Source organism: Petaurus breviceps, unplaced genomic scaffold (genome assembly GCF_028583685.1).
Source record: "Petaurus breviceps papuanus isolate PSGF00001 unplaced genomic scaffold, PetGlider_PUasm1.0 90845, whole genome shotgun sequence".
In the NCBI taxonomy this organism is placed as follows: Eukaryota; Metazoa; Chordata; class Mammalia; order Diprotodontia; family Petauridae; genus Petaurus; species Petaurus breviceps.
The window spans coordinates 5,307,150-5,334,295 of NW_027187359.1; the positions used below are offsets into that span (position 1 = coordinate 5,307,150).

A 27,146-nucleotide genomic window follows, 5' to 3' on the forward strand; every position below is an offset into this window, starting at 1 on the left:
CCCAAATCTTGGTGATGATAGTGAGAGTCCTAAAGTGAGACTATGAGAATGGCCAGTGAGGGTAAACAGTCCACTTATCTAACAGCCTAAGACCAGGGTAGCTGGGTGGTACAGTGGATAGTCAGGAGGACCTGTGTTCAAATCCAGCCTCAGGCAGTTGATACTTGCCAGCTTTGTGACCCTGGGCAAGGCACTTAACTCCAATAGCCTCACTCAAAAAGAAAAAAAACCAACCTATGATCATAGTTTTCCCTCTTCCTTTGCAAGGTACAATTCTCTGGCATAAGATGAGAAGTTTAGATTCAGAACTTGAATGCATGTGGAGGCCCTCTGGCCTAGGCCAGGGTGAAATGACTGACTCAGGGTCACCTAGGTGAACTATTTTTGCCTTTCTTTGTGTTCTTAGTGATTCTCACAGTACTTGGTACATAGTAGGTGCCTAATAAATGCTTATTCAATGACTGCAGTTTTTTTTTGTTTGTTTTTTGTTTTTATTTCTGGGCACACCCAGAAGTCAAAACTACCATCTCAGTGTGTATCCTAGCAAAGTAAGGTAGTGTAAGCCAAGACAGACATAGCCCCACTCTGCTCTGCTACCTTGAAGCTGTCTGGGGAGGACAGAGTTGGTAAGGAAGCCTTCTCACAATGCCTGACTGGCCCCATACAATAATCTATCACCAAGGTCAACAAATATTTAATGGATGGGAGGGGGGAAGGACTAGGTCTAAGACTTACTCTCTCAGGGGTTTTTCAGTCTATTTGGGGGAATCCCTAGAGCTAAGAGTTAGTTGAAAGATACTGAAAATAAATAGCACCATATTATTATTAGCTCCCTTTTCCTAGAAAGTTCATTGAGTCATAAGATTCTTCAATTAGCCCTAGCCTGAGGCCCAGGGAAGTTGCTAGGGCTAGGTCCTCTAATGCTATCTAATATGATGCCATCTAATATCCCTGCATCATAGATAAGGAAATTGAGGTTCAGAGCGATTAAAAGACACCCAAGGTCACCTGGACAGAAGCAGAACCATGATTCAAATCCAAGTCCTCCAACTACAAATGCAATTTTCTTTCTACTACATGGAGAGCTGTTTTCAGTCTGAGGTATAGATGCTAGAATGTTGGCCTTGAAGTCCAGAAGGCCTGGGCTGAAATTCCATCTCTGATGCTTGCTAGTTTCCTAACCATGGTTAAATCACTTAATCTCAACAAGCCTCAGTTTTCCCACCTGTAAAATGGGGAGAAGCATATTTACTATGTAACTCATGGGATTACTATGAGACTTAAATGAGATAGTTTCTGTATCCCCTGTATCTTGCCTATATTAGACACTTAATAAATACTTGTTGAATTTAACTGAATAATTAAAGTAAAGCACTTTGGAAATGCTCTGTGTACCATGTAAATGTCAATTTTTTTTTTTAAAGCAATTGGGGTTAAGTAATTTGCTCAAGGTTACATGGCCAGGTTTTTCTTGGTGGGTGCTAAGTGTCTGAGCCCAGATTCGATCCCCAGGCCAGCCTGACACTGGGGCCGGTGTTCTTACTCGATGTGCTACCTGGCCACCCCATAAATGTCAATTATTAGGACTGTTCCACAGTCAGTTCCTATACCCATTGTGCTTCCAGGTAGATTCCCCCACTTGGGGAAGTCCCAGTAAAGAATGACTAAACACCAGTTAGTGGCCTGTGCCTGGGACTGAATCTAGGGTTAGTACTATCTCCCACTAGACCAGGGGTGAGTGCCTGTGGCCTCCAGGCTACATGTGATCCTCTAGGTCCTCAAGTTTGTCCCTTTGAAAGGGCTGCACTTGAGGACCTAGAGGGCCACAGGTTCCTCACCTCTGCACTTGGCAAAAAGCAGCCTAGTCTCTGTGGAAGCAGGTCATCCCGTGTTGCTTTCTAGGTATTTTTATTTTTTATTACCTCAGGATCAAAGAAGGAAGGCCAAGCAAATTGGGAAAATGCCATGGCCCTGGAAGAGAGTCATAAACTATGAGTCAGATTTATGTAAGGGGGACAGCAGAAGCCACAGAGAGGCTGGAGTCAGAGGGAGGCTGTGGCCAGGGAAGCTCCCCACCATAGCTTATAAAGGTTTAAAGAATGCCCAAGTAGATTACAAAGACTATCCCTGCCCTCAAGGTGCTCACCTGCTAGTCAAAGGGGTAAGATTACCATACAGGAAACACATAGTGAATGTCAGACCAGACAGCACACAGGCACTCAATCCAGTATTGTTAAATCTCCGGATGCCAATAGAAAGGGGGAATTCTGAAAAGGGAGGGGCTCCTTTTGGGCTGCCTGGAGGAGGAGGCTGTTTGAAAAAGCTTGTCTCCTAACTCCTACAAAGCAGAACCCAAATCATGTGGAATTCCATACAAGAGCAGCCCTATCATGCACACAGATAATAAGTGGTCTCTTAGGATTGCATTTACAAAATGCACCTGAAATTCATTCCCATTATTTGCTTTTTTCAAAAAAGAGAATTCTTTGCACATAAAAGGCTTATTCTTTTTAGAGTTATACTCTAATGATTTTGTTCTTGCTTCAGTTTCTAATTCATTTTTACCTTCTTTTTTCCTAGTTGTATGACCAGTACAATTAAAAGAGTGCTGCTGGTCTGGCCTTCAAAGGACCTTGCCTTGCTTGGAGTTCCAGCTCTCCCACTTAACTACCTACATAATCTTGGGCTTATCCTTTCTGGGCCTCAGTTTCTTCATTCTTAAAATTAGGGGCTTGGACTAAATCATTTCTGAGATTCCTTCTACCCACAAATCTCTGATCCTATAGACTATGCTATGGCTTTGATCAAGTCACTTAACCATTATGGGCCTCAGTTTCCTCATTTGTACAAGAGGGTATTAGATTAGGTAACTTCTAAAGTCTTCTAGCTTCTAGTTTACAAGCTCAGTTTTATAATTTCTAAAACTTTAAACTCATGAACCTAAGGCATCCTATAATCTTGAGAAAATCCTATAACCTGATTTTCAAATGGAAATATAATAGTTTCATGATATACATCATTATGAAGAAATTAATAGTAAGGGGAGAGTAGACCCTAGGTTTTCTGTCTCCAACTCCTATATGCTTTCTATGGCTGAGAAAAGACTTGTCAAGCTATCTATGAAACTAGACCTTAGAGACAGTATGACTTTCAGTCAAACAAACAATGGAAATCCTCTCCAAGGTGAAATTAAAAAGCATGGACTCATAGTCCTAGAGTTTGTAGGGACCTCAGAGATCACCTAGCCCAACCTGTACCTGAATAGGAATCTTCCTTCTCCCCTATAACATACTTAACAAATGGTCATTCAGCCTCTGACTGAAGACATGCAATGCAGGGGGACCCAGGAACTAACGGCCTCTTAAGACAGCCCATTTCACTTCTAACTATTGGGAAGGTTTTCCTTAGATGGAGCTGAAACCTGCCTCAGCAACTTATACCCATTGTTCCTACTTTGATCATCTGGGTCTCAGAAGAATGTCCAGTCCTTCTTCTACAAAACAGTCCCAGACAGTGATCAGGTTTCCATTATGTCTTTTCTTCTCCATTAAATTTCTTCAAGTAATCCTTGAAAGGCTTCTCCCTTTTCTAGCTATATTTCTTAAAATATGGCATCCAGAACTCAACACAGTTGGGTGATCTAGGAGTAGTCTGACCCCTCTCTTCATTCTAGACACTGCACATTTATAAATATAGCAGGAGATCATTAGCATATCATACTGACAGACATAGCTGACTCTCATTGGGTTTGTAGTCCACTAAGATCTGTAGGTCTTTTTTCATGTGAAGGGCCATCTAGCTACTCCTCCCTCATCTTGTACTTGCATAGCTGATTTTTTTTAATTCAAATACAGAACTTTACGCTTAATCCTCATAAATTCCATTTTAAAAAAATTGGGCTATTGCTTTAGCCACTTGAGAGACTTTTGGGTCCTGATTTTACTATCCATGTTAGTTCCCTCTCCCTGTTTTGTGCCATATGCAAATTTATTAAGCATATCATCTCTACCTTCCTGTAAGACAGGAGTTTTACAAATGGGTCTTTTTTGTGTCATGGGCTCCTTTTTTACAATCTGGTAAAGCCTATGGCCCTCTTCACAGAAAAATGTTTTTAAATGCATAAAACACAACATATTACAAAGGAAATCAATTTTATGAAATAGTTATCAAAGTTCACAGACTCCAGTTTGGTTTTTGTTTTTGTTTTTTTTGCTTTTTGGAGGGCAACTGGGGTTAAGTGACTTGCCCAAAGTGACATGGTTGGTAAGTTATGTCAAGTGTCTGAGGCTGCATTTGAACTCAGGTCCTCCTGACTCCAGGGCTGGTGCTCTATTCACTGCACCATCTAGCCACCCCCCAGACCCCAGTTTTAAGAACCCCTAAATAAAAAAAGGCCCTCTTAAGTCACCAATAAATATATTGCACAGAACACAAAGACAGATTTATTCCAAGCTCTGCCACTCATTTGTTATATGACTTTCACCAAGGTGGTTGAGGGCCTCAGTTTCTTCAGCTGTAAAATGAGGAATTTAGCCAAGATGAAGTCTAACATTCCAAGAAGGAAGCAGCTTGGTATAGTGGGAAGGCAGTCACAGGATGGGACTCAAATTCCAGCTCTTCCTCTTACTATCTATGTGATTTCAGAAGTCAGTTTCCCACTCTGGGCTTCAGTTTCCTGGTTGGTAACTGGTTGAAGCTGAACTCTAAGGTCACTTCCACTTCTAATCCTAATCCTATGAGTCTATGACCCTGATTTCTAGGCTGAGGTCTAGAGAAAAGGAGAGGAACTAAAGGGGTTTAAAAAGATGGAAAAAAAAATCTGTTGGCTTGGGGGACACGAGGGAGTAAAGAAACTTGCTATCCCTAGGTACCGAGAACAAATTGAACATCTACATTTCCATTCCAAAGGAAAAGCATGAATCTCAGAAGCCAATTTCCTTCTCTTGGCCCCTAGTTCTCCCTTGCCCCTCCTGACCCTATAGATCTTGTTCACTACTGGTCCCCCTTTGTTCCTCCCCCATAGGACAAAATGCTACAATCACATGCAAATCAATGAGCCAATACTTATTATCTATTATAGGGGCATCAGTAGGGGCATAAAGGTAGATAAGGTTTAAAGGGTTGGTTGGGGCTAGATACTGGAAAAGGTTTGGGCTTTACTATGAAAGGGGGAAGAGAATGTTAGGAAATTTATCTGGCTAGCATGTGGAGGGGAGAAGGGACTGGAGGCAGGAGGCCAGGTAGGAGGCTATTGTAATAGGCCCAGGGATAAGCCTTTGGTGGGGGTTAAGTTCATGACAATCCATCCAGGGAACAAAAAATAGAAAGAGTTTAAGACTTAGCCAGGTTATTGATAAAAGAAAAGTACTGAATTAGCAAGAAAAAAAATACCCCCACCCTCTTCTGGCCTCTTTATTCTAGGAGCAAGTTCCTCTTTTTTACCCAGCTTTGTTGATTCATTCATTATAGTTCTCACTCCTCTAAGCCAAGTTCCAACTTGTAAGGGGGGTGGAGGGGAGGCAGGAACTAAGTCACAGAATGGGGTAATAAGTTCTGACTTGTAAGTCAAGTAACAGAGTTGGGGGAGAAAACTAAATCTAGAAAGGGCCAGGAATGAGACCACAGAAAGTAACAACTCAATTCAATTGGACAAAAAAAAGATTTGTTATGAGAATCTGATCAACTATTATGAGGAAGGTTCTGTGTTGGACTCCAGAGAATCCTGAAGACTGGAGTTTGCCAGCATTGCCCACTTGGGGCAAGTCACTAAAGCCCTCAGTGCCTGGAGGCAATTACCTCAGAGGCTTGATGCAGAAGCCTGTGCTGACTTTTTGTTCTGCTTTGGGGAATCTGCTCACTGGTAGTTTCCTACACTAATGAAATTTCAGATGTGGTAAAACAAGGACACTAACAAGAAAGAGCCAGCCTTCAAGGAACTTACATTCTACATCTGTAAAATGGAGGTTCTAATGGCACTATTCATTTCCCTGGTTTGCAGGGAAGACAAAATAGGATATTTGTAAAACACTTTGCAAACCTTAAAACACTGTATAAATACTAGCTATGACTGGTTATCATCATCATCACCATCATCATCATCACTGGAAGGTAGAGTGTAGTTAAGTGTAATACAAGGTAGAGTGTCATTGGAGGGACCCAAGGCTGAAGGAAAACTCAGGGATGATTTTATACTAGGATGGAAGGGCTGATGGGGGGAGGCAGGAAGCTAGGGAAGTGGCCTCTGAACTGCACTTTGACGCAGAGGGAGATCTTCCATTTTCCAGACCCATTTTGGGAGCACAGAATGAGGATGGGGAGGCCCAGCATCCAGCCCAAAGTCACCTTACCTCCCTCTTCCACCGTGCCAGCCACTCATCTCTCTTGCGTTTACTGATGTAGTAGGGATCCCCAGCCTGGAAGGTGAGCCGCTGCATGGGCCGCTGTCGAAGACTGGACTCCCAGCCTAGACCTCCCCGCAACCGTCCCCGAGCTCCCTAAGAAAAGGAGAGAAGAAGACAGATGGACAGACAGACAGACATTCAGGAAGGTCTTGGCACTCTCTCTTCCCCTTCATTGTCCTCTGGGTCCATTATTGCTAGAAGGCAGAGAAGGGACTAGAAAGTCCCTGCAGAAAAGGAATGGAACCACTGTAACCTGCAGACCAGAACCCTTGATCTTGGGCCTCAAAGATTCTCTAGCAAAGCACTAAGTTAAAGAGTTAGGAGTTAGGGTCAGATAAGATAATATGTGCAAAGCATTTTGCAGACTTTCAAATGCTATCATACCATCATCACCACCACCACCACCATCATCATTATAAATGAGTTTTTGTGCACAGACATCTACCAGCTGGAAGGGAGAAGGCCATTTACTAGCAGTGTGACCCTGGGTGAGTCACTTTCCTTTTCCCAGCCTCAGTTTCCTCACTTGTAAAATAGGGATAAAAATAGCACCTACCTTCTGGTATTTGTGCAGATAAAATAAGACATTTGTAAAGTGCATTGCAAATCTGAAAGCACTCTATAAATGTTAGCTATTATTATTGGGAGGGGAGAAGAGTGAGAAGCTGAACTGCAGGCCTTTGAAGCTAGTCATTTCTTTTTGGCTATTTTTTTTAGGGCAATTGGGGTTAAGTGACTTACCCAAGGTCACAGGCTAGTTTTTGTGTTAAGTGTCTGAGGCCAGATTTGAACTCAGGTCCTCCTGACTCCAGGGCCAGTGGTCTATTCACTGAGCCACCTAGCCACCCCCTTGAAGCTTCACAGATTTCACAGATGAGGATGCTGAGAGATGAACTTGACCAAGGTCACACAGGTAGTAAATGACAGTCAGGATTGGGACCCCAGTCTTTTAGCTCCAAACCCAGTGCTCTTTCCACGACTAACAACTAATGCAAACAACTCCCTCACCCCTTTCTTATATGGTGATTAAGAATGGGGAGGGTAGAGTTAGTCCATCCTTGGGCACTCTCTAACAGTAACCTGCTGGAAATGATGGCCCCCTTTTATGGATCTCCTCCCAGTACCCTCTAGGCATTATCAAGTCCAGAGGAGGAGGAAAACTTCCTAAGCTTCTCTCCCTTCTCAGAATTAGGACCCAGAGACCAAACTTCCCTTGTGAGTTGAGAGCAAATAAATACTTGCCTCCATTTTCACAGAATCAAAGTGGGTTTCCTCCTTCTCTTCTTTGCCTGTGGAGAGAGAAGAGCAAGGGCTCATCAGATTTGATCCTCACTCCCCCTGATTCTGGCATAATTGTTGGTGCAAGGTTTGAGAGCTAGGATTGTACCCAAGGGGCACCTGGTTCTGGGAGGCCTCCCTCAGTCACTGACCTGGGTAGATCAAGCCCTGCCCTTCCCCCATTAGCTGGAAGTAGGCAAAGATGGGGGAAGGGGAGGGGGGATTTTAAGGGGAAAGAATCAGGACAGAAGCTGCTGAGGGGTTTGGAGATAAGTACTGAGTGGGGGATCTGTAGTTCAGTCAGAGTTGTGGTTTCCTGTGCATTGTCTGTCTCAGATATACAGAAAGCAGCTATAAATAACTGCTTCTCACTGGCCAGGTGCAGAGAAGGGAGGACAAAGGTGGGAGTAGGCAGGAAAGGTCAAGGTATGGAAAAGAAAGTGAGAAGGGCCCATGTGCTGGTGAATACCCTCCAGGCCTTTCCATGGGCTCCAAAAGGGATTGTTTGCATGACTGTTTGTGTGTGTGTGTGTGTGTGCGTGCACGCGCGCGCGCGCACGCGCACACACTCTCTCTGTCTCTGTCTCTGTCTCACTCCTATCTGATGATACATTTTCAGACCTCTTGTAAATACTGTTGGGGGAAGAGACTGGAAACCAGGAGTGCTGGTTCCACATTCATCTTTGCTGCTAATTGGTTTTATGACCTTAGGAGCACAGATTTTGTAGCTACAAGATATCTTAGCAGCCACCCATTCCAAGCCTTCTCCTTTAATAGATCAGGAAACTGAGGCTCAAGGGGTGAAGCATTTTGCCCAAATGGCAGAGCAAGGATTTAAACCCAGGTCCTGAGACTCCAAATCTAGCACTTTCCCAGCTCTTCCATCCTAATAGATCATAGCCTCTTTGGGTTGTGTAATTAAATGTATTCTACGGCAAAATTGGATATAACCTGTATCCCCCAAGTGCTAGCTTTGCCCTTTTGACAAATGGCCCACAGCAATTCTCTCTGGCCTGAATTCCTTCTCAGTCTGTGCAATAACTTTGCCTTGCTTATCCATCCAGGTTTCTGAGAAATCTAATTCCAAATAGTTGTAGTAGCCAAAGAACCTTGGCTACCTTGGCTGCCTCCTCATTCTACCTCAGCCACTCTCTTGTGGTCACAATTCAGAGGGGAAATTCTCTTGGAATCTGCATGCCTCTTCTCTTACTTCCTCAAAGGGCCCTCAGCTTCTCAGGCTGCACCTCTGCCCTTCCCAGGCCCAGCCTTCTAGCTGGCTCTGGAGCAAGGCCAAGTACTACTCTGTGAGGCTGCTGCTTCCCCTCTCCCAGCTCCTTCTCTCTAGGTCAAACCAGCTGGCTTCAGGATTAGGTTATTTACTCATTCCCCAGTTTCTGGCCAGGGGCTCATTCCCCTCAGTTCCCACTTAGGGGCCCTGGCTGATTTCTTTCAGAGAGAGAGAGAGAGAGAGAGTATTTAAGTTGAAGTCTGAAATTATGGCAGGATGGTTGTCTCAGAGGTTTCTGGGGGTGGGTAAGGGCAGGTGGGAGATGGGAGGGGTGCAAGAAGCCTGTAACAAAACAAAACAATCCCCACTTGCTACTGCAGTTCCAAAGCAGGAAAACAGAAAATTAGGCCAACTAGGATGTAAACATCTCCCATAGGAATTTTTCCTACCTCTAACCTCCACTTCAGATGCTTTTCTCCACTGACCTCACTCACTACTCCCCTTCTAGAGACTGTGCTCCCTGGAACTCTAAACCTCCTTCCTTCAAATAACCATAATCCCCAGGTATCAATAGTTACATGACCCCAACTGGTTTCAAAGATTCACTATGCTATAGGTTGGGGTGGGGGGATAAGAGGAGAAGATCAAGAAATGCACAATTCGGGAATGGGTTACATTTGCTCCACAGAAGAACACCACAAAACCTCCTAGGGCCATAACCTTGGAAGCTGTGCTGAGCCTAGAGGGTGAGGGTACACTTGGGAATAAGAAAGAATATATTTGTGTATATTTGCCATGGGCTAGCATGTGGGAGTGGGGAGGAGGGTGTGGAGGTGAATTGTGTGGACATTTTGAAACTCTTAAGTGATTTTTCATCCTTATAGACCTTTATGGCTTTCCCCTAGTTTATCTGTTTTTACCTTCCCCATTTTACTTCCCCTCACTCTAACCACAGCTGTCTTCCTGACTTTTCCTCTGGTTTCAGCATGGACTTCATAGAAGATTTCCTTCCCACAGTTCCCTTCCTCCCCCCAAGAATATTTCCTGGGGCCCCTGGCTGCTTGAAAGGGCTTTGGTCACCCCATTCTCAGGACACTGACCCTTCGACCTAGAAAGTCTTGAGCCGTAATCCCAGCTCTGCCACACTGGGACCCAAGACCAGCTGTCGCCTTTGTACAGCTGGAGGGATTTGCAGGAGGAGTCTGATGCAGCATCTGTGTCGGATCCAGGCCTTAGACCAAGGCCACCAAGGTTTCTACATCCACCTTCTTTTTTGTTTGACCAAGATCCCAAACTTTTCCTACATTGAAGATGGTTTTTGGCCATTGACTAAATGCCAGGCTCCTTTTCTAAATCAATTCTAAAATGTTCCCTTTCACCCTACCCCACCCCACCCCAGTCCGAATTCTTACCCTCCAAGAAATTCTCCCACTCTCTTCTCTCCCCAGATGTCCCTGATCATAGATTTGGAGCTGGAAGGGTCCTCAGAGGCCATCTAGGCCAACCAACACCTGACCTGGAACGTCCTTGGTGACACTGATAACCAGTGGTTACTGGACTTTGCCTATAGGTATTTAATGAAGGGAAATCCACTACCTACAACAACTCTAGCTAGTTGGAAGTTTTTCATTGCATCATCAAGTCAGCAAACATTTAGTAAACACTTAGTAAGCTCCAGGCACCATGTACCTGCCTCTTGGCTTCTTCTACCCAGTGCTCCTAATCTTGCCTTCTAGGACCAAGCAGAGCAAATCTAATCCTTCCACGTGACAGCCCTTTAATTACTTGAAGACATCTGTCATGTCACCCCCTGGGTCTTCTCTCTAGGATGCATAGTTTCAGTTCCTCCAATGTCTCTTTGTATGGCATGTTTCTTTAGTTCTTTTTCCACTCTGACCATCCTTGTCTGGACGTCCTCTAGCATATCAATATCCTTCCTAAAATGTGGAACCCAGAATTTAGTACCATATTCCAGGTAGGCTCTGACCAGGGCAGTACACAGCAGAATTATAAATCTCCCTTGTTGTGGTTCCCCCTAGCTTTCTTTTGTTTTTGGTTTTTGGAGGGCAATTGGGGTTAAGTGGCTTGCCCAAAGTCACAGGTCTAATAAGTGTGTCAAGCATCTGAGACCGGATTTGAACTCAGGTCCTCCTGACTCCAGGGCCAGCACTCTATTCATGGTGCCACCTAGCTGCCCCACCCCTAGCTTTCTTATAGGTAAAGATGCATGTGTTGTCTCTTTAGGCACACTCTCCCTATCTTGGAGAAAAGAGGTCTTTTCCAGCCTGCAAACATGATATACTTGGCATGAACTAGAGGTACTTTTCCCCTCCCTCGCACATCTATCTGCCCTCTAGTTCTAAGCTAGGCCCTTGGAGCCAAGGGTGACCTCAGGTGGGTATCTGCTTTCTAGGAGGTTGACTAATCTGACCCCAATATCATTTCAAGTCCTGGAGCTACCAGGAACACGAATTTGGTTCTGAGATCAGTCTGGGAAATAGAGCCTGTTATAGGGAGGGCCTGAAGAACAACCGCCTTGACCCTATTTGAGATATAATGAGATCACTAAGACTGAGATGGTACTAGGTCAGCCTCTACGAATAAGCTCTGGTGATAGCCCTCTGTCTGGACCTCAATTATTTTACTGACTAGGAACTAAGGGTCAGCTAAGAAGTTCACACCTGCTCAAGTAATGGCTCTGGCGCCTCCCAGTGGACTGTCTGTCTTTCAGCTATCCCTGATCTGCCTCTAGCCCATCTCCTCATTCTTACATTGGTCCTTTCTAGGCCTAAGGTCCCTACATGGATGATAGGCAATGTCTGGGTACACTGGGAGAGGTTACCTTCGATCCCCTCTAAGCAATCAATTGATTGATGGATAGATCAGCAACAAAGGATGCCCAATCACAACAGGAAAGACTCCTCTAAGAGCCTCACAGAAGGAGAGAGCCTGTGGGATGGGGGCTAAGTACTCAGAGCAAAGAGACTGAGACACATCCTAATCTTTCTGGGCAAGTCATTTGACCACTACAAAGGGAAATCTCTTCATCTGTCAATTGAGAGGAATGGATAAGATGATCTCTAAGGATCTCCAGCTTTCAGAAAACATCCTTTTATTCTGTGAATACAGGATGCTGGAAAAGTGGGATTATTTCAATACCTCGACAACTCCACAACCCACCCACATAACCACCAACATGTCAATAATAGCCCTACACAAAGCCTAACCATCTCTGCAGTGGCTCAGCGATTCCCACTTTCCAAACATCCAAGCAACCCCACTAGGCTCTTTAGTAATCCCGCAGCAAATTAAGAACAGAGAACAGCCCAGCTTTTGAGGCAGCTGGTGGTGATATGGAGAGACTGCTGGACCTGGAGTCAGGAAGACCCGAGTTCACATCTGCCCTCAGACTAGTCACTAGTTATGTGACCGTGAGCAAGTCACGTAAGCTCTCTGTGCCTGAGTTTCCACATCTGTAAAATAAGGGGAAAAAACCTGGTAAGGTTGAATAAGATAATATTTGTAATAAGCATTTAGCATAGTGCCTGACAAACAGTAAATGCTATATAAATAAATGTTTATTCCATTCTTTTCTTTTCCCTTCCCCAAGTCTGTCTCCTCAACCTGACAGTGGCAGCCCTGGGATCTCTGCTTTTAGGTAGTGGAAAGCCTGGACACTTCTTCCTAATATACTCAGCACCAAGACAAAAAGGAGACCAAAGATTCTGGGAGGCAAGACCAGAGACAGAAACCAGACTCTTCAAAACACACAATGAAGAGAAAAATGCCAAGGTCAATACCATCACGGAAGAGCTTTCCTGGCTCTGAGCCTATACTAGTCCTAGCAAAATGGTGTCCCACAACAGGAAGATTTCAGTAAATACATCTGGAACAATCCAAATTAGATGGTAAAGAGGTTAGAAGGGACCCTAGGATTGGAATGGGATGGCATATTAGAGATCAAATCCAGCTTCCTCAGAGATGAGGGAGAACTGAGACCCAAAGAGGGGGAATGGTTTGAGAGATCATTTAGTCAAAACCCACCATTTTACACTTGAAGAAACTGAGTCTACAGAGGTAAAGTGATTTTCCCATGGTCACACAAATAGTAGCCAATGAATCAGAATTGGGATTTGAACCCAGGGTCCTATGAGTCCAGCACTAGTCCTCTTTCCACTATTCCATCCTTTCAGTACCTTGTCTAAGGGCACACAGAGTAAGGAGTAACAGGTAAATAGCAAATAGCAGAAGGATGATTTGAACCCAGGTTTTAGACTCCAAATCCAGCATTCTTTACATTGATATCATACCAATAGCCTGGATAGTAATGCCAGGTTTCCCTCCCCTTGCCCAAGAGTTCAGCAACCACTCCAAGGTCACCTCCCAACACTCCTTCTTCCAGGCTCTCTTCCACTTAAACCATTCCCTTACCTATTTATCCTATGAGAAAGCTGATGGGATCCAGGATAGCCCCGTCAGTTCCCCCTAACTCAATCCATAATCTAGGGGATGGAGCCCTTGCCTGCCAGGATTCCATTCTCCAAAGGGAACTAAGTGCTCACTCCTAACTCCTAAAAGGGAACAGTTCTATTTAAAGGAAAGATGCAAGTGGGAGGCAAGGGTAGGTCTAGAGGACCTAGGAGACAGTTTGAAGGACCTGGTTTTCCCCTGTCTCACTCTTCCTAAATCTGGAATATGATTCACTTGATTGATTTTTTTTTAAGACACAGGATCATCGTGTTTTCTCTAAACATTGGGTTTGGGTACAATTATAATGGATTATACTAATTAATTTACTTATTTCATCTTATATACTTTCAGCGAGGGCCTCTTGAAATTGAAATGCACTAAGGCAAAACAACATGCAAATTACTAATGATTCTACAATTCTGCCCAGAAGTGAGTTGGTTGAACCTGAAAGGGAAATGGAGGCTTTAATCCAGAACTGCATAAACACAAGCTACCAGGAGGTAACAGCTTTTGATCCTCTGGACTAGGCCATGGCCCAGAAGGTTCTGTGTCACACAAGCTCCCAGAATTCTACGACTCTCTTAGGATCTCCAGATACAACTCTCCCTCTCTTAACCCTTCCATGACTTAATTTCCCATTTTCCAGCCAGGTAAACTCACACCCCAAGTACAGCAGGCTCAAAGCATCTTTGCTGGGAAAAAATGCAATGGCCCTCAACTTTTACATCTTCAAGACCCCAAGGCCAAGGGGTAGGAAAGCTGAACAATTGGATAGATAGGGCACCTTCATATTCTACTACACGCAAACACTGGACCCCTCCAGATCCCTGGTACCCAAATATGCATTGCTTCCCAGTCTCCTAGAATGCAGAAAAGAGGGACCGACCAGAATCCAAAGGTGAGGAATCTGTAGCCTCAAGACCTTTATCAGCTTTTTCAAGCCCCAACCTGAAAGCTCCTTCTTGTTCTCAATTCTGTATTCATTGCTAAGTCCATTCCTAGGGCTTCATTGAAATCCAAGTCCCCAGTCTCTTAAGAATAGTCCTGAGAAAAATTAGAGACGAGAGAGATATACTACTCAAGTTAAGACTTGACAACTGAGGACTCACCACCCACAACGGGGGCTTCTTGCCCATCCTTGGGGGTACAGCAGCCATTCTCCAGGGTGCGGGCAGCCTCCGGGGTGCTTTCTGCCTCTGCCTCTCCCTCAGCCCGTGTCCCACCCTTTCGCCCAGCAGGGCTCCCTTCCTCTGGCTGGGGCTCACTGAGCTTCTCCACATCCCCATTGGGCAGCAGCTCTGCAGGACTGGTGTCCTGAGCCATGGAGGGGGACTTTGAAGTTGCGGCAACGTCCTTAGGGGTGTCGCTGTTTTCCACCTTAAGAGATGAGAGAGAAACAACATGACAAGGTATTAGACAAAAGATCAACAAGTTTACTGACCTGGATTCATGGTCCCTGATTTATAACTTTGACACCCATCAAAAAAGCATACCTACCAAAAGACTCTAGTGCTTCCCAATCTAGGTCCAATGCTTCTCAGACTACAAGAACAATCACTCTGTTCTCCTAGTCCCAATTGGATTCAAATGTCCTCAGTTTGATTCTGGTGTTCTCCCTTCTAATTTTAGTGCTTGGGACCCTCCCCTTAAACCCTCCCTTCTCTTCACCTTTTCAAGGCCAAACCCCATTTCTAGGAAATGATTAACTGCCTGGGAGAGTAGGAAGGTCAGGGCCATAAAGCTAAGTTGTCCCATAAAGGGGCTTACCAAAGGGCCACTCTGATTCCGAAATCAATGAACTCAACTCCACCCAGCCTAGCCCCAGCCCCAGCCCTCTGGTCCTTTAAAATAAGTGTGATAACTAGATTGACACGGGAGTGGATGGGGTGGGGGTGGAAATCTCCTTCTTATCACCTGTTGCCTTAAAACTGTTCTTATCCTTAAGAAACCATCTAGGGGTTACAGGTAGGGTGACCGCTCCTTGACACACCTACTGCTGCTCAGACCACTGGGACCTGGATTACTTTAGGTCCTCCAGGATCTTAAAAGCAGGTCAAATTATTCCCTAGGTAATATTTATCCTCAGCATCAGGGCAGATGAAAGAAACATGAGAAAGCATTAGAGAGATAGCACCAGGTTTGCCAACCAAAGTCAGTCCACAAGCCATAATTTAAATGGCCATTAAGAGAGTAGTTTGCTTCTCAAGCAGACTTCAGAGCTTTCCAATGTACAGACCCAATGCCTGGACCTTGTCTTTCCCTCTCTGTCCACCTTCCTCTCCCTCTCTTTCCATATCAGCATGATCTAGTGGGAAAAGCTGTGTACTTGGAGTCAGGGGACCTGACTGCTGCTTACTTACTACCTGTGTAATTTTGGATAAATTTAATCTCTCTGGGCCTCAGTTGTTCTCACCTGTAAAATAGGAAAGCTGGAGTAGATGACCTCTTTCAGTCTCTTAATAGTGAACATTTATATACAGCTTTAAGGTTTGCAACGCCCTTTACATGTGTTAATTCCTTTGATCCTCATAGTAACCCAGTGAGGTAGTTGCTATTACCCCCATTTTACAGGTGAAAAAACTGAAACCCAGGGAGATTAAACTACTTACCCAAGGTCACACAGCTAGTAAGTGTGTTAGGCAAGATAGGAACTCAAGTCTTCTTAACTCCAAGATCATATGAGTCCTAGGACTGCCCTTTCTGACCTGGCATCTTCTATCTGCTTTCTTGTATCTACCCTCTCATTTAAATATACAAGTATCATAATCATTTCCTCAGAGCATCAGTGAACCAATCAGATACAAAGACAAAAATATAAACCAGTCCCTGCCTTCAAGGAGTTTATGTTCTAATAAAGGGAAGGGAAATGAAAAATGTATAAAAAGTGCTTTGGGGAGAACACCAAACAGTTGGCCGAGGGGACATGGAGCAAAAAGATCTCATGTAGGAAGGGGCACTTGGTTGAAGCCTTAGAGGGAGCTAAGGATTTTCAAAGTCAGAGACGAGGTAGTGCAGCATTCCATGGAGATGAGGAGGGAAAGTATTCCAGGCATGGACAACAGACTGGGCAAAAGCAGAATGGTAGGAGATAGAATAATGCATGGAAAAAGAGAGAGACAGACAGACAGACAGACAGAGGCAGAAAGAGAGAGACACAGAGAGAGAACAAATAGGACAATTTGCCTAGAACATAGACTTCATGGGGAGAGGGGTGTTAACGGGAAATCAAATTAGTAAACAGCCTTTTGCTGAACTAAAATGAAAGATGGGGGAGCCAGATTGCAAAGGGCTTTAAGTACCATCCCCCCCCAAAGAGGCTAAACAAGAGCTTGTGTTTTATCCTAGAGCCAATGGGGTGTTTATGGAGTAGACTAGTGCCAGGGTCAGATTTGTTCTTCAGGAATATCACAGGCAACTGTGTGGGAAATGTGGGGAGCACTGGAAGCAGAGAAAGCAATGAGGAGGCTATTATTATAAAAATCCAGGTGAGATGTGAGATGGACCCATACTTGGGTGGTAATCATGTGAATGGAGAGATGGAGGTAGATTCAAGAGATGTTGTGTAGGTAAAATTGACAAGGCTTGACAAATGATTGGATTCAGGGTGATAAGGAAGAGTGAAAAATCAAGGCTGACAGAGGGGCTGTAAACTTGGGTGACAAAGAATGATGGCATTCTCAGCAGAAATAAGGAAGTTCGAAAGAAACCTGGGTTTAAGGGGAAAGATAACAAGTTCTGTTTTGGAGAATTTGATATGCCTTTGGGGCATTCAGGTGAAAATGTCCAGCAGGAAGCTGATGATGTGGGACTGGAGATCCAGAGAAATGAGGGTCAAATGTATGTATTTGGGAATATCTGCCCAGAGATAATAATTGCACCCATGGGAGCTAATGAAATCACTTAGAGAAAAGGTATGGTATGGTGAGAGAAAAGGGAGTAGGATGGTACTCGGGGGGTACAACCATAAAGAGAGGACAGAGGACAGAGGCATGGGATGGTGATGCATCGAAGGAGAGCGTGGAAGGCCCACAGGTAGGCCAGCACCTGGTGCTTTGAACAAACAGCCCCTCTACAATTATCCTGACAACTGCAAGAGCCTCCACTGAATGTCTTCAGTCAAACAAAGGAGGGATATTAGCAGGTTGAGAAGGACACTGCCTCCCTCTCTCCTTAGAGCTCCAGTTCAGATACATAGATATGGGGTTGGCACTGATATGTCTGGGCCTACTTGTGTTTCTCTATTCTCTACTATAGGTGCTCATTAGAAAGTGGCCCCTGAATCCCCCACCCTGTGAATTTATTGGTGGCATGGTTCAACGAGGTTGGAGAGAAGGGGAAATGTAATAAAATAAAGTTGGAAAAATGAAATGAAGCTACAGCTAGATTGTTGAGAACCTTCCGTGCTGGGCTAAAAAGTCTGAACTTTTGGCGACCAACTTTGATGAACTCTCAGAAATCCAGAGACATAAGTCAAATCCAAAAGACTGATGATGGAGAGAGATGTTTACATCCAGAGAAAGAACTATGATTGAACCAAGATTGAAGCAAACTACCTGCCCTTTTTCGTTCTCTTGTTTGGTTTTGTTTCCTCTTTCGCATTCTTCATTCCATCTGGTACAATCCTTCTTTATAACCTGACTAATGCCTAATGTGAAAGTATTTGCAGATACTGTACTTGATTTTATGCCACCATGGTGGGGGGTGGGAGAGAAAATTTGAAACTCAAGGAATTGTGGTAATGAATCTTGTAAACTAAAAGTAAACAAATTAATAAAGACCAAAAAAAAAAAAAGATGCAATAAAGTTAGGGACTACAGACTAAAAAAAAAAAAGTCTGAACTTTTATTCAGTTGGCAATGGGGAGCCACTGAAGGTTTTGGGGCAGGGAAGGCAGCTGTGTTTTAAGAAGACTAATTTGATAGTGCTGTATAGGATGGATTGGAGGGAGGGAGACTTGGGGAACAATTGCAATAATCTAGGGTTCTCCTATTACCTCTATCCCCAAAGTCAGGCTTTTCTAGAATTTTAGAGAATAGAAAAGACTTCATATGTTTAGGTAATAAAAGATCATTTTAACTACCACAGAGTTAAGAATGAGAAGACACTTAGCTCACTTAGAGACCTTGAATCCATCATTTTACAGATGGTAAAACTGAGGCCCAGAGAAAAGACTAGACATTCCCAAGGTTACATAAATTACTAGAATTTGAACCTGGGTCCTGACTCCAAATCTAGGGGTTTTTTTTCTACTAGGCCACCCTGGTTCCCATAAGAAGAAAACAGACCCTTGACAACGAGATTATCTCTAAGGTCTGTTTCAGCGCTAAAATTTTCAGATTAATTATTGCTGTCTAGCCTGGAGCTATAGAAGCCTGGCAGGCACAGTCAAAGATGGGAATTCATTGATTCAATGCATCAATCAATCAATAAACATTTATTAAGTCCCTACTATGTGCCAGGCACTGTGCTAAGCTCTGAGGATACAAAAAGAGGCAAAAGATAGCCCTTACCCTCAAGGAGTTTATAATCTTATGGGGGAGACAATATGCAAATACATATATAAAAATCAAGCCACATACAGGATAAATAGGAGATACTTAGGGTTTGATGAGGGAGGGGACATATTGGAGACTTGTTGCAAAAGTGAAATTGACAGACCCTGGCAACAGTTTGGATATGGGGGGGGGGGGGTGAGAGATAGTGAGGAATCCAGGATGATTCCTTGGTCATGAGCCTGAGGAGCTGCAAGGATGTTGTTGTCCTCTGGAATAACAGGAAAGGTGGGAGGGGGACACAATTTAGAGGAAAATGAGTGATTTCCCTTTTGGACATGTCGAGTTTAAGATGTTTACTGGACATTTAGGCAGTTGGAGATTTGAGATTGTAGGTCGGCAGAGAGACTGGGGGCAGGAAAAGTAGATGAGGTGCTAATTAAATCCATGGGAGCTGAGGAGGTGATCTCCAAGTAAAATAGTGCAACAGGAGAAGAGAAGAGGACCCAGAAGAGAACTCTGAGGAATGTGATCTGGAGGAAGACCCAGCAAAGGAGGCAGAGAAGGAACAGTCAGAGAGGAAGGAGGAAAACTAGGAGAGTGGTGTCCGAAAAACCTAGAGAGAAGAGAGTGGCAAGGAAGACAGCATGATCTACATGTCAAAGGCTGCAGAGGGTCAAGGGGAATGAGGATCGAGAAAAGGCCATTGGATCTGGCAATTAAGAGATGGTTGGTAACTCCAGAGAGAAGTTTCAGTGGAATGATAAGGTTGAAAGCCAGATTATAAGGAGTTAAGAGGAGGGTGAGCAAAGAGGAATTAATTGTAGACAGCTTTTTTGAGTTTAACCACAAAGGCAGGTGAGTTATAGGATGACAGCAGGAATGGAAGGATCAAGTGAGGGTTTTTTCAAGATGGGGAGACATGGGCCTGTCAGTAGACAGTAGGAAATGAGCTAGTGGACAGGAAGAGATTGAGAATACGTGAAAGAGTGAAAAATGAGATGACAGAGAGGGCAATATGTTATAGGATATGAAATGGGATGGGATTGCTTGAGCAGGTAGAAAGGTATGCTTTGGGAAGGAGTGAGGCCACTCCAACATGTGAAACAAGGGTGAAAGTATAGAAATTGGCCAAAGGTGGCTGAGTAATAGGAGACGAGGAAGAGGGGAGAAAAGGGGGTTCATTGTGAATGGCCTCAATTTTTTTCTATAAAATATGAAAAAAGGCCCTCAGCTTAGAGTAAGGGGAGGGAGAGCCATGGGAGACTTGATGAGGGATGAAAACGTTTGGGAGAGCTGCTGTGGAGAGCAGGACAGTAAATTGAGAAGGGAGGTATAGTAGAATTTCCCAGAAGCAGTTAGGGCCCAGACGAGGCTAGGTAACATAAGTTTGTAATGGACTCAGTTAAAATATGTGATTTTTCTCCAACTCATTTCAGTAGCACATGTCTAGGAGTGAAGGCAATGAATGGTGGAAGACATCCAAAACTGAGTCTTGGCTGGACATAGTCGACGATATGATAAGGGAGCTGGGGATTCAAGAAAGCAGGACAGTATAAAGTTGAATTAGTTCACCAAGGGGTCAAGATGGGGAGAAGAAGAGAGAGTGGCTAGCACAGGGAGAGATGGTCTTTGAGAGAATTTAGAAGTTAAGGGATAAGAGGTCATGGTATAGACAAAGAGCAGGGCTTTGTAAGGGAAGGTAGAGGCAGGGCTAAAGAGCCAATAGATTATGGTCAGAAAAGGGGACTTCAGAATTCTTGACCATCGAGGTGGTACTTTTATGGGTGGTGACAAGATCAAGGGTATGACTATCTTTGTATTTGTTTGAGGTAGGGTGGGGGCGTAGTTCATGGGAGGTGAGTAGGTCATAGGAAGCAAGTGGTTAGGAAATTTGGGGGAGAGCCAATATGTATGTTGAAGTCCTCTAGTATGAGGGCAGAAATTGGGGAGGAGAGAAAAAATGTGAGCCATGTTTTGTACTCATTGAGGAAGAAAGTGGAGTGACTTGGGGTCTGTAAATAACAGCTACCCCCCCCCAAAAAAAAAAAAACAACCAGCCAAACAAAAAAACCCAGCCCATACAGAACACTTAGTGGGGACAGGATTGAGAAGGCAGATCTGGGTTTGGTGTGCAAGCCTGAAATCCCTGCTACCAGGGAGGCTTAAGCTGGTGGATCTCTTGAGTCTGAGGGTCCTGAACCTCATCGGGGCTAAGCTGATGAGGTGTTTCAAAAGGAAGCAGAGGACTACCTGGTTGCCTAAAGAGAGGCAGAATGCCCTGGTCAGAAATGGACAAAGCTTCCATACTAATCAGAGTGAGATCAGCCCATGAGTGGTCCCTGCACTAGGTCCCAGCCTATGAAACGCAGGGAGACTCAGTTTTTGTTTTGTTTTTTTAAAGAATAAGCATGGTATAGTTATGTACCACAGCTCTGAAATCAGAACATCCTGTTTCTGACACTACCTCTGTGACCTAACCTCCCTGTGCTTCAGTTTCTAATCTGCAAAATGAGGGGGCTAGACTATATGTCCTCTGAGGTCCCTTCCAGCTCTAAAGCTATGGCCTAATAACTGAAGACAAGGAGAAGGAACCTGAAGGTGGAAATAAGGACTTAGGGATTCAAGAATGAAAAAAGGATTGTGCCCCATGGGCCATAGTACCTTCACTTACTGTTGGTCTACTGTAGTTCCTCCAAACAGGCATCCACCAAACCTTAATGAATGTTGTAGAAATGGGAGACCTTCATAGAAAAGGGATGGAAAGGCTATGGGGGGTGGAAGAAGTTCCTGGCAGGGCTTAGAGTAGGGGAATGAGACCTAATTGGAGAGGTTTGAGGGGGGAGGTGGAAAAAAGCCAAAGCTGAAGGGTAGGACAGGGAATAGAAGGTGCCAACAGAGCTAGTAGGTTGTGCAAGACCTACTTCTAGATAAGAAAGCAAAGCTCTATGGTTTCCTATGCATTAGTTCTAGGTTTTTCCACCTTGCCTCAGCAAGGGAAATCCCCTTGGGTTGTGTCTGTCCTCTGACCTCAGGAGGCCTCACTATGGTCATGTGGGTCAGAATGACAAGACAGCCTGAAACTTGAAATATGCCAGACTCAAATGGGACCAGCTGTTGCAGGCGTCTCTCATGGTAGACAAGCACAGACAGGCTCGTACATGGATGCCATCGATACAGGAAAACATCTTTCCAGGTGTTCCTCTTGCCAACTTCCTTGGCAGCAGTGAATGCTGTACTTGGGTGTACCTGGTCCATCCTCCCACCGCTGGGAAGCATCAGAGTGGGGTCAGACCGTCCATTCCCTTACCATGATATGGTCCTCCGTCTCCCTCTGGCCACTCCCTAGCACATGGGGCTGCCAAAGCAGCTGCTGGGTTTCTGGGCCCCACAAAGCTGCTCGCACACACACAAAGCTTGCTTTTTATAGCTCTCTTGTCACTTCCTGCCCAGTGCATCACAGTGGCTTTCCTCACCTCAAGGACTCACTTCCTGTTGATTGCCAGCTCCATGGGCATAGAGCCCTGGGAGATACGGCTTTTTGACAGCCTTCTTCCCTCCCACCAGATCCCTATGATCCTCATTCTCCCCCCCCCCCTGTTTCCAAAGACAGTTTCAATCCAGTCCCTCTTTAGCACCCTCCTTCAAGCTCATCCCTCCTCAGGTCCACTAACCTTGCCCACCCATGTCCTCTTCCCCATTACTCCTCGATTCTCCATTTTCCTTCCTATCCTTACTTTGTTTCCTTCCTGCTTCTGCTTTGGACTCTCAGAACTTGGATGCCATGCCTCAGTTACTCTCTCAACCTGGAGCTTTCCCTCATGCCTGGGGTCTCCTTGCCATGGAAGATCCCTCTGTTCTTTTTAGCCCCCTACTCCCGCTGTTGTGTTCCTTCCAGAGACTCCATTTTGGATCTGGCCTAGACTAGCCATCCTTCATTCCCTCCTTACTGTTCTTCTGGCTCTCAGGACTTGACCACGGCATCCTCTAGTGAGTACCTTCCCCATTCTCTTTTCAGCTCCCTTGTGTGTTGTGTTCCCCTATTAGCATATAAGCTCATTGAGGTCAGGGACTGTCTTTCTTTTTGTGTCTCAGGAACTTAGCACACAGTAGGTGCTTAATAAATGCTTCTTGTCTTGTCTTGCTTATTCTCTGGTGCTGGGCAAGTCCAAAGCAAATCAAATTTCCTTTCCTAGGTGAAGATGAAGACAAGCTCCCAAGGTTAGCCTTTATCTTCTCAATCACTTCTGACCTCATAACCTCTGAGCCAGATGCAGGACACTGCCCCCCACAGTTTCCAGCCTCCCACAGAGGGAGGGCCACAGCTGAGTCAACCAACGGAGAGGTATTTATTAAGCACTTACCCAGCACTGTGATGGCTCATAGGGAGAAGGGGGGGAAGAGCAGCAGAAGGAGGGTTACAAAAGGATTAAAATATGGCTCCCAGCCTCAGGAACTGGGAAATTTAGCTGAAATGGTAGAATTAATACAATGGAATAGCAAGGTAAGGTCTGTAAGTGGAGCTAGGGAGAGGAGACTGTGTTAGCATAAAGAAGTCCCCTCCTGGGGATAGACACCGGATGACATTTAAGGTCTCTCTCAGCTTCTATGACCCAATCGCTCCAATTCATCTTCCACACAGCTGCCAAACAGAGATAACCTTGTAACTCTCCTGCTCAAGAAGTACTAGTGACTCCCTATTGCCCTGAGTATAAAATACAAATTCCTGCATTTGGAATTTGAAACCCTTCACAATGTGGTGTGAGCCTGTCTTTCAAGGCTGATCATACACTCTCATTCATGCACTCAAGTTCCAGACAAACTGGCCTCCTGGCTGATCTTCATTTGTAACATTCCAACTCCCTTCACTCTACCTATGCATAGACTCATGTTCCCTGTGCCTGGAATGTATTCCTTCCCTCCTCATCTCTGACTTTTACAATATTTAGCTTCATTCAAATTTTGGTCCTCATGCCACCCCTTCCACAGGATCATCCTCCACCCCCCCCCCCAGCTGATTGGGCCTCCCTCACTAAAAGGTTCCTTATATTATTTTGCATTTATTGTACCTTTATTTATCTTGGACATACCATTGTGCACTAATAGAATATAAGCTCTCTGAGGGCAAGAACAGTTTCATTTTTTTTTTTGGCCTCTATTCCCAGAGACTAGTGCAGTGTCCAGAACATAGTAGGTGCTCAGGAAATGCTTGAAAAACTGAGCCTGACTGAACTAAGCCTGAGCATAAGTTTGGAGATAACTTTTACAATTCCAATTGACCATAAAAATGCCCACAGTCCACAGCTACCAAAATGTTCTTCTAACAGGGGCTTCCCCACACTCCACTATAGATTTTATGAAAATCACTTCCTAAAATACCCTTGATTCATCAATAAACACAGCACTCCTTGCCTTCTCAGTTCATTTAACAAACATTTATTAAGCACCACTGGGTGCTGGAGACATTAAGGCAAAAAACACAGCAGCCTGCCCTCAAAAAACTCACTTTCTACTGGGGGCAATATGACATGTGCACCAGGAAATAAATACAAAGATACAAAGTAATCTCAAGAGGGGCAAAGCATTAAAAATCTGGAAAATAATCTTAAGGAGAAGCTAACATCTCAGCTGTGTTCTGGGGAAAACAAGGAGTTTTAAGAGGTAGAGGTGAAGATGGAATGCATTCCAGACATGGGGGGACCATTCAGGCAAAGAGGAGGCAAGAGGTGAGATGCTGTCTTTGGGCAATAGCCAACAAATTGCTGATTGGAAAGGAGAAAGCTCTTAGAGCCAGGAATGACAGAAGACTACAAAAGTAGATGGGAATCACATTGTACAGGGTTTTATTTTTTTAAATTTATTATTTTTTTGAGGCAATCAGGATTAAGTGACTTGCCCAGGGTCACACAGCTACTAAGTGTCAGAGTGTGGATTTGAACTTCAGGATTGGTGCTCTATCCACTGCCCCTCTTGCAGAGTTTTAAATGCTTAACCAAAGATTTGAGATTTTATCCTAGAAGCAACAGAGGAGTCATCGAAGATTTTTGAGTAGGGGAGTGACATGGCCAAATTTCTTTTTCCTGGAAGATTAATTTGGCAACTGTCTTTAGATCAGGAATCAATGAACAGCTCTGGGGAATTGCAATTGAGACTCCTTGTCCAAGGAGATGGCAGCAACAGCAACTGTTGCCACAAGAAGCTCCAGGTACCAACTTCATCTTCTCCAGATTTCCATTAGTGTGGAGAAATTGAAGGAAAGAAAGAAGAGGAAAGCTGTTGTGTGGTGTTGTCCATTCCTTCTCCCCTCTCATGAGCGCCAACAGAAAGCCTGCAATGCTGGTGAAATGAGAAATTACCTTTCCACCACACCACATGCTTTATGTTACTTCCCTTTTTACTTCAAGGCCTCCTCTAATGATCTTCCTGAAGTATAGATCTCACCGTGTTACCCGTTCCCTGCTTGCCTCAATAAACTTCAGTGGCTCCCTATTACTCCTATGATCAAAATATAGAATCCTCTGTTTGGTTTTTAAAATCCTTCCCAACGTATTGTTGTTCAGTTATGTGTGACTCTCCATGATCCATCTGAGATTTTCTTGGCAGAGAGATACAGGAGTGGTTTGCCATTTTCTTCTCTAGTTCATTTTACAGATGAGGATACTGAGGCAAACAGGGTTAAGTGACTTGTCCAGGGTCACACAGCTAGTAAGTATCTGAGACCTGATTTTGAAGTTAGGAAGATGAATCTTTCTGATTCCAAGCCTAGTGCTCTATCCACTGTATTACCTAGTTGCCCCTTCCCAAACATGCCCCTTCCTAGCTCTCCCATTTTAGACTTTACTGTCTTCCACATTCTCTATGATTCAAGAACAATGACCTTCTTGCTGTTCCTCAAACTCTGGTCTCCATTTCCCTACTTGGTCTTTTCACTGGCTGTCTTTAATGCCTAGAATGTTCTACTTCCTCACCTTCTCCTCCTAATTTCTTATAAAACAGCTCAAATCTTACCTTCTGCAAAAGGTCTGTCTCACTAAAACCTCCCCCCACCGTCCCCTCCCACTACCCCGACAATCTACTGCTAGCGCCTTCCTTCTGAGGTTTTCATTTGCATCATATATATCTGGTAGGCATGGTGATTTGTATATAGTATTCTCCCATTGGAAAATGAGACCCTTGAAATCAGGGAACATGTGTTTTTGTCTTTCTTTGTATCTCTGGCACTTAGCACAGTGTCTGGCTTAATAAATGCTTATTGTTTGACTAGGGAACTATTCAATCTAGATTTCAAATATGCCCCTAACCCCACCACCACCAAAAGTTTTTCCTCCCTTTCTGACCGTTTGGTTGGCTCAAGACAGTGTGGAATGATGGAGAGGGTGTTTCATCTAGGGTAAGAAGACCTTAGTTCATATTCTAGCTCTGTCATTTGCTACCATTGTGACCATAGGCAAGTAAGTTGACCTTTCTGGGTCTCAGATTCTGTATCTGTAAAAAATACGGAGGTAGGGGGCACACTAAATAGAGCACTGACCCTGGAGTCATGAGGACCTGAGTTCAAATCCTGCCTCAGACACTTAATACTTACTAGCCATGTGACCCTGGGTAAGTCACTTAACTCCAATTGCCCTGCATTCCCCACGCCAAAAAAAAAAAAAGGAGGTAGGATTAGATGGCTTCTAAGGTCCCTTCCAGTTCTTAAAAGTATGGTCTTATGTATGAAACTGAATAGACATCTAGGTGGTATAGTGAATTGGGCTTGGAATCAGAAAGATTCATCTTCATGAGTTCAAATCTGTCCTCAGACATGTACTAGTGGTGTGACCCTGGGCAAGTCACTTAACCCTGTTTGTCTCAGATTCTTCACCTGTAAAATGAGCTGGAGAAGGAAATGGCACACTGCTCCAGGGTCTTTGCCAAGAAGCCCCTGAATGGGGTCACAAAGAGTCAGACATGAATGAAACCATGCAACAACAACATGAAACTACTCTCAGTCTTTTTTTCTTACCTGTTCTCACCTTTGATACTAAAACTTTCATCCACACCGTTCTGTAAACCTGGAACCCTCTGCTTTTTTCTCACACCTGTCTCCTTCTCGAAGGCATGTCAAATATAAAGAGGGTTCTAGCCTTTCTCCAAATCTCTGTTTACAAATTGTTCTTCCCCATAGTATCCACTTTCAGGCAATCATATTAAAAAATGAACAGAAAAAAATAAGCTCTGAAATCTAACTTTTACCGTAGGGAATTTGTCCAAATTATCTTGTCTTGATTTTGGATC

The 27,146-nt window shown here is 44.3% G+C and overlaps 1 protein-coding gene across 4 annotated transcripts in view; it reads right to left on the bottom strand.

Annotated features, from left to right (window-relative positions):
- Positions 1-27,146, bottom strand: part of DNMT3A (DNA methyltransferase 3 alpha) — a 151,103-nt gene that overhangs the window by 59,261 nt on the left and 64,696 nt on the right. For 3 of the 4 annotated variants that reach the window (XM_069071991.1, XM_069071993.1, XM_069071994.1), the window contains 3 exons: positions 14,487-14,754; positions 7,644-7,690; positions 6,348-6,494 (listed from right to left, as the gene is read on the bottom strand). In XM_069071991.1, coding sequence (XP_068928092.1) covers positions 6,348-6,494; positions 7,644-7,690; positions 14,487-14,754 — 462 coding nt within the window. Of the gene's footprint in view, positions 1-6,347; positions 6,495-7,639; positions 7,691-14,486; positions 14,755-27,146 lie in introns of all 4 variants that reach the window. The other variant, XM_069071992.1, reaches the window with a different exon arrangement.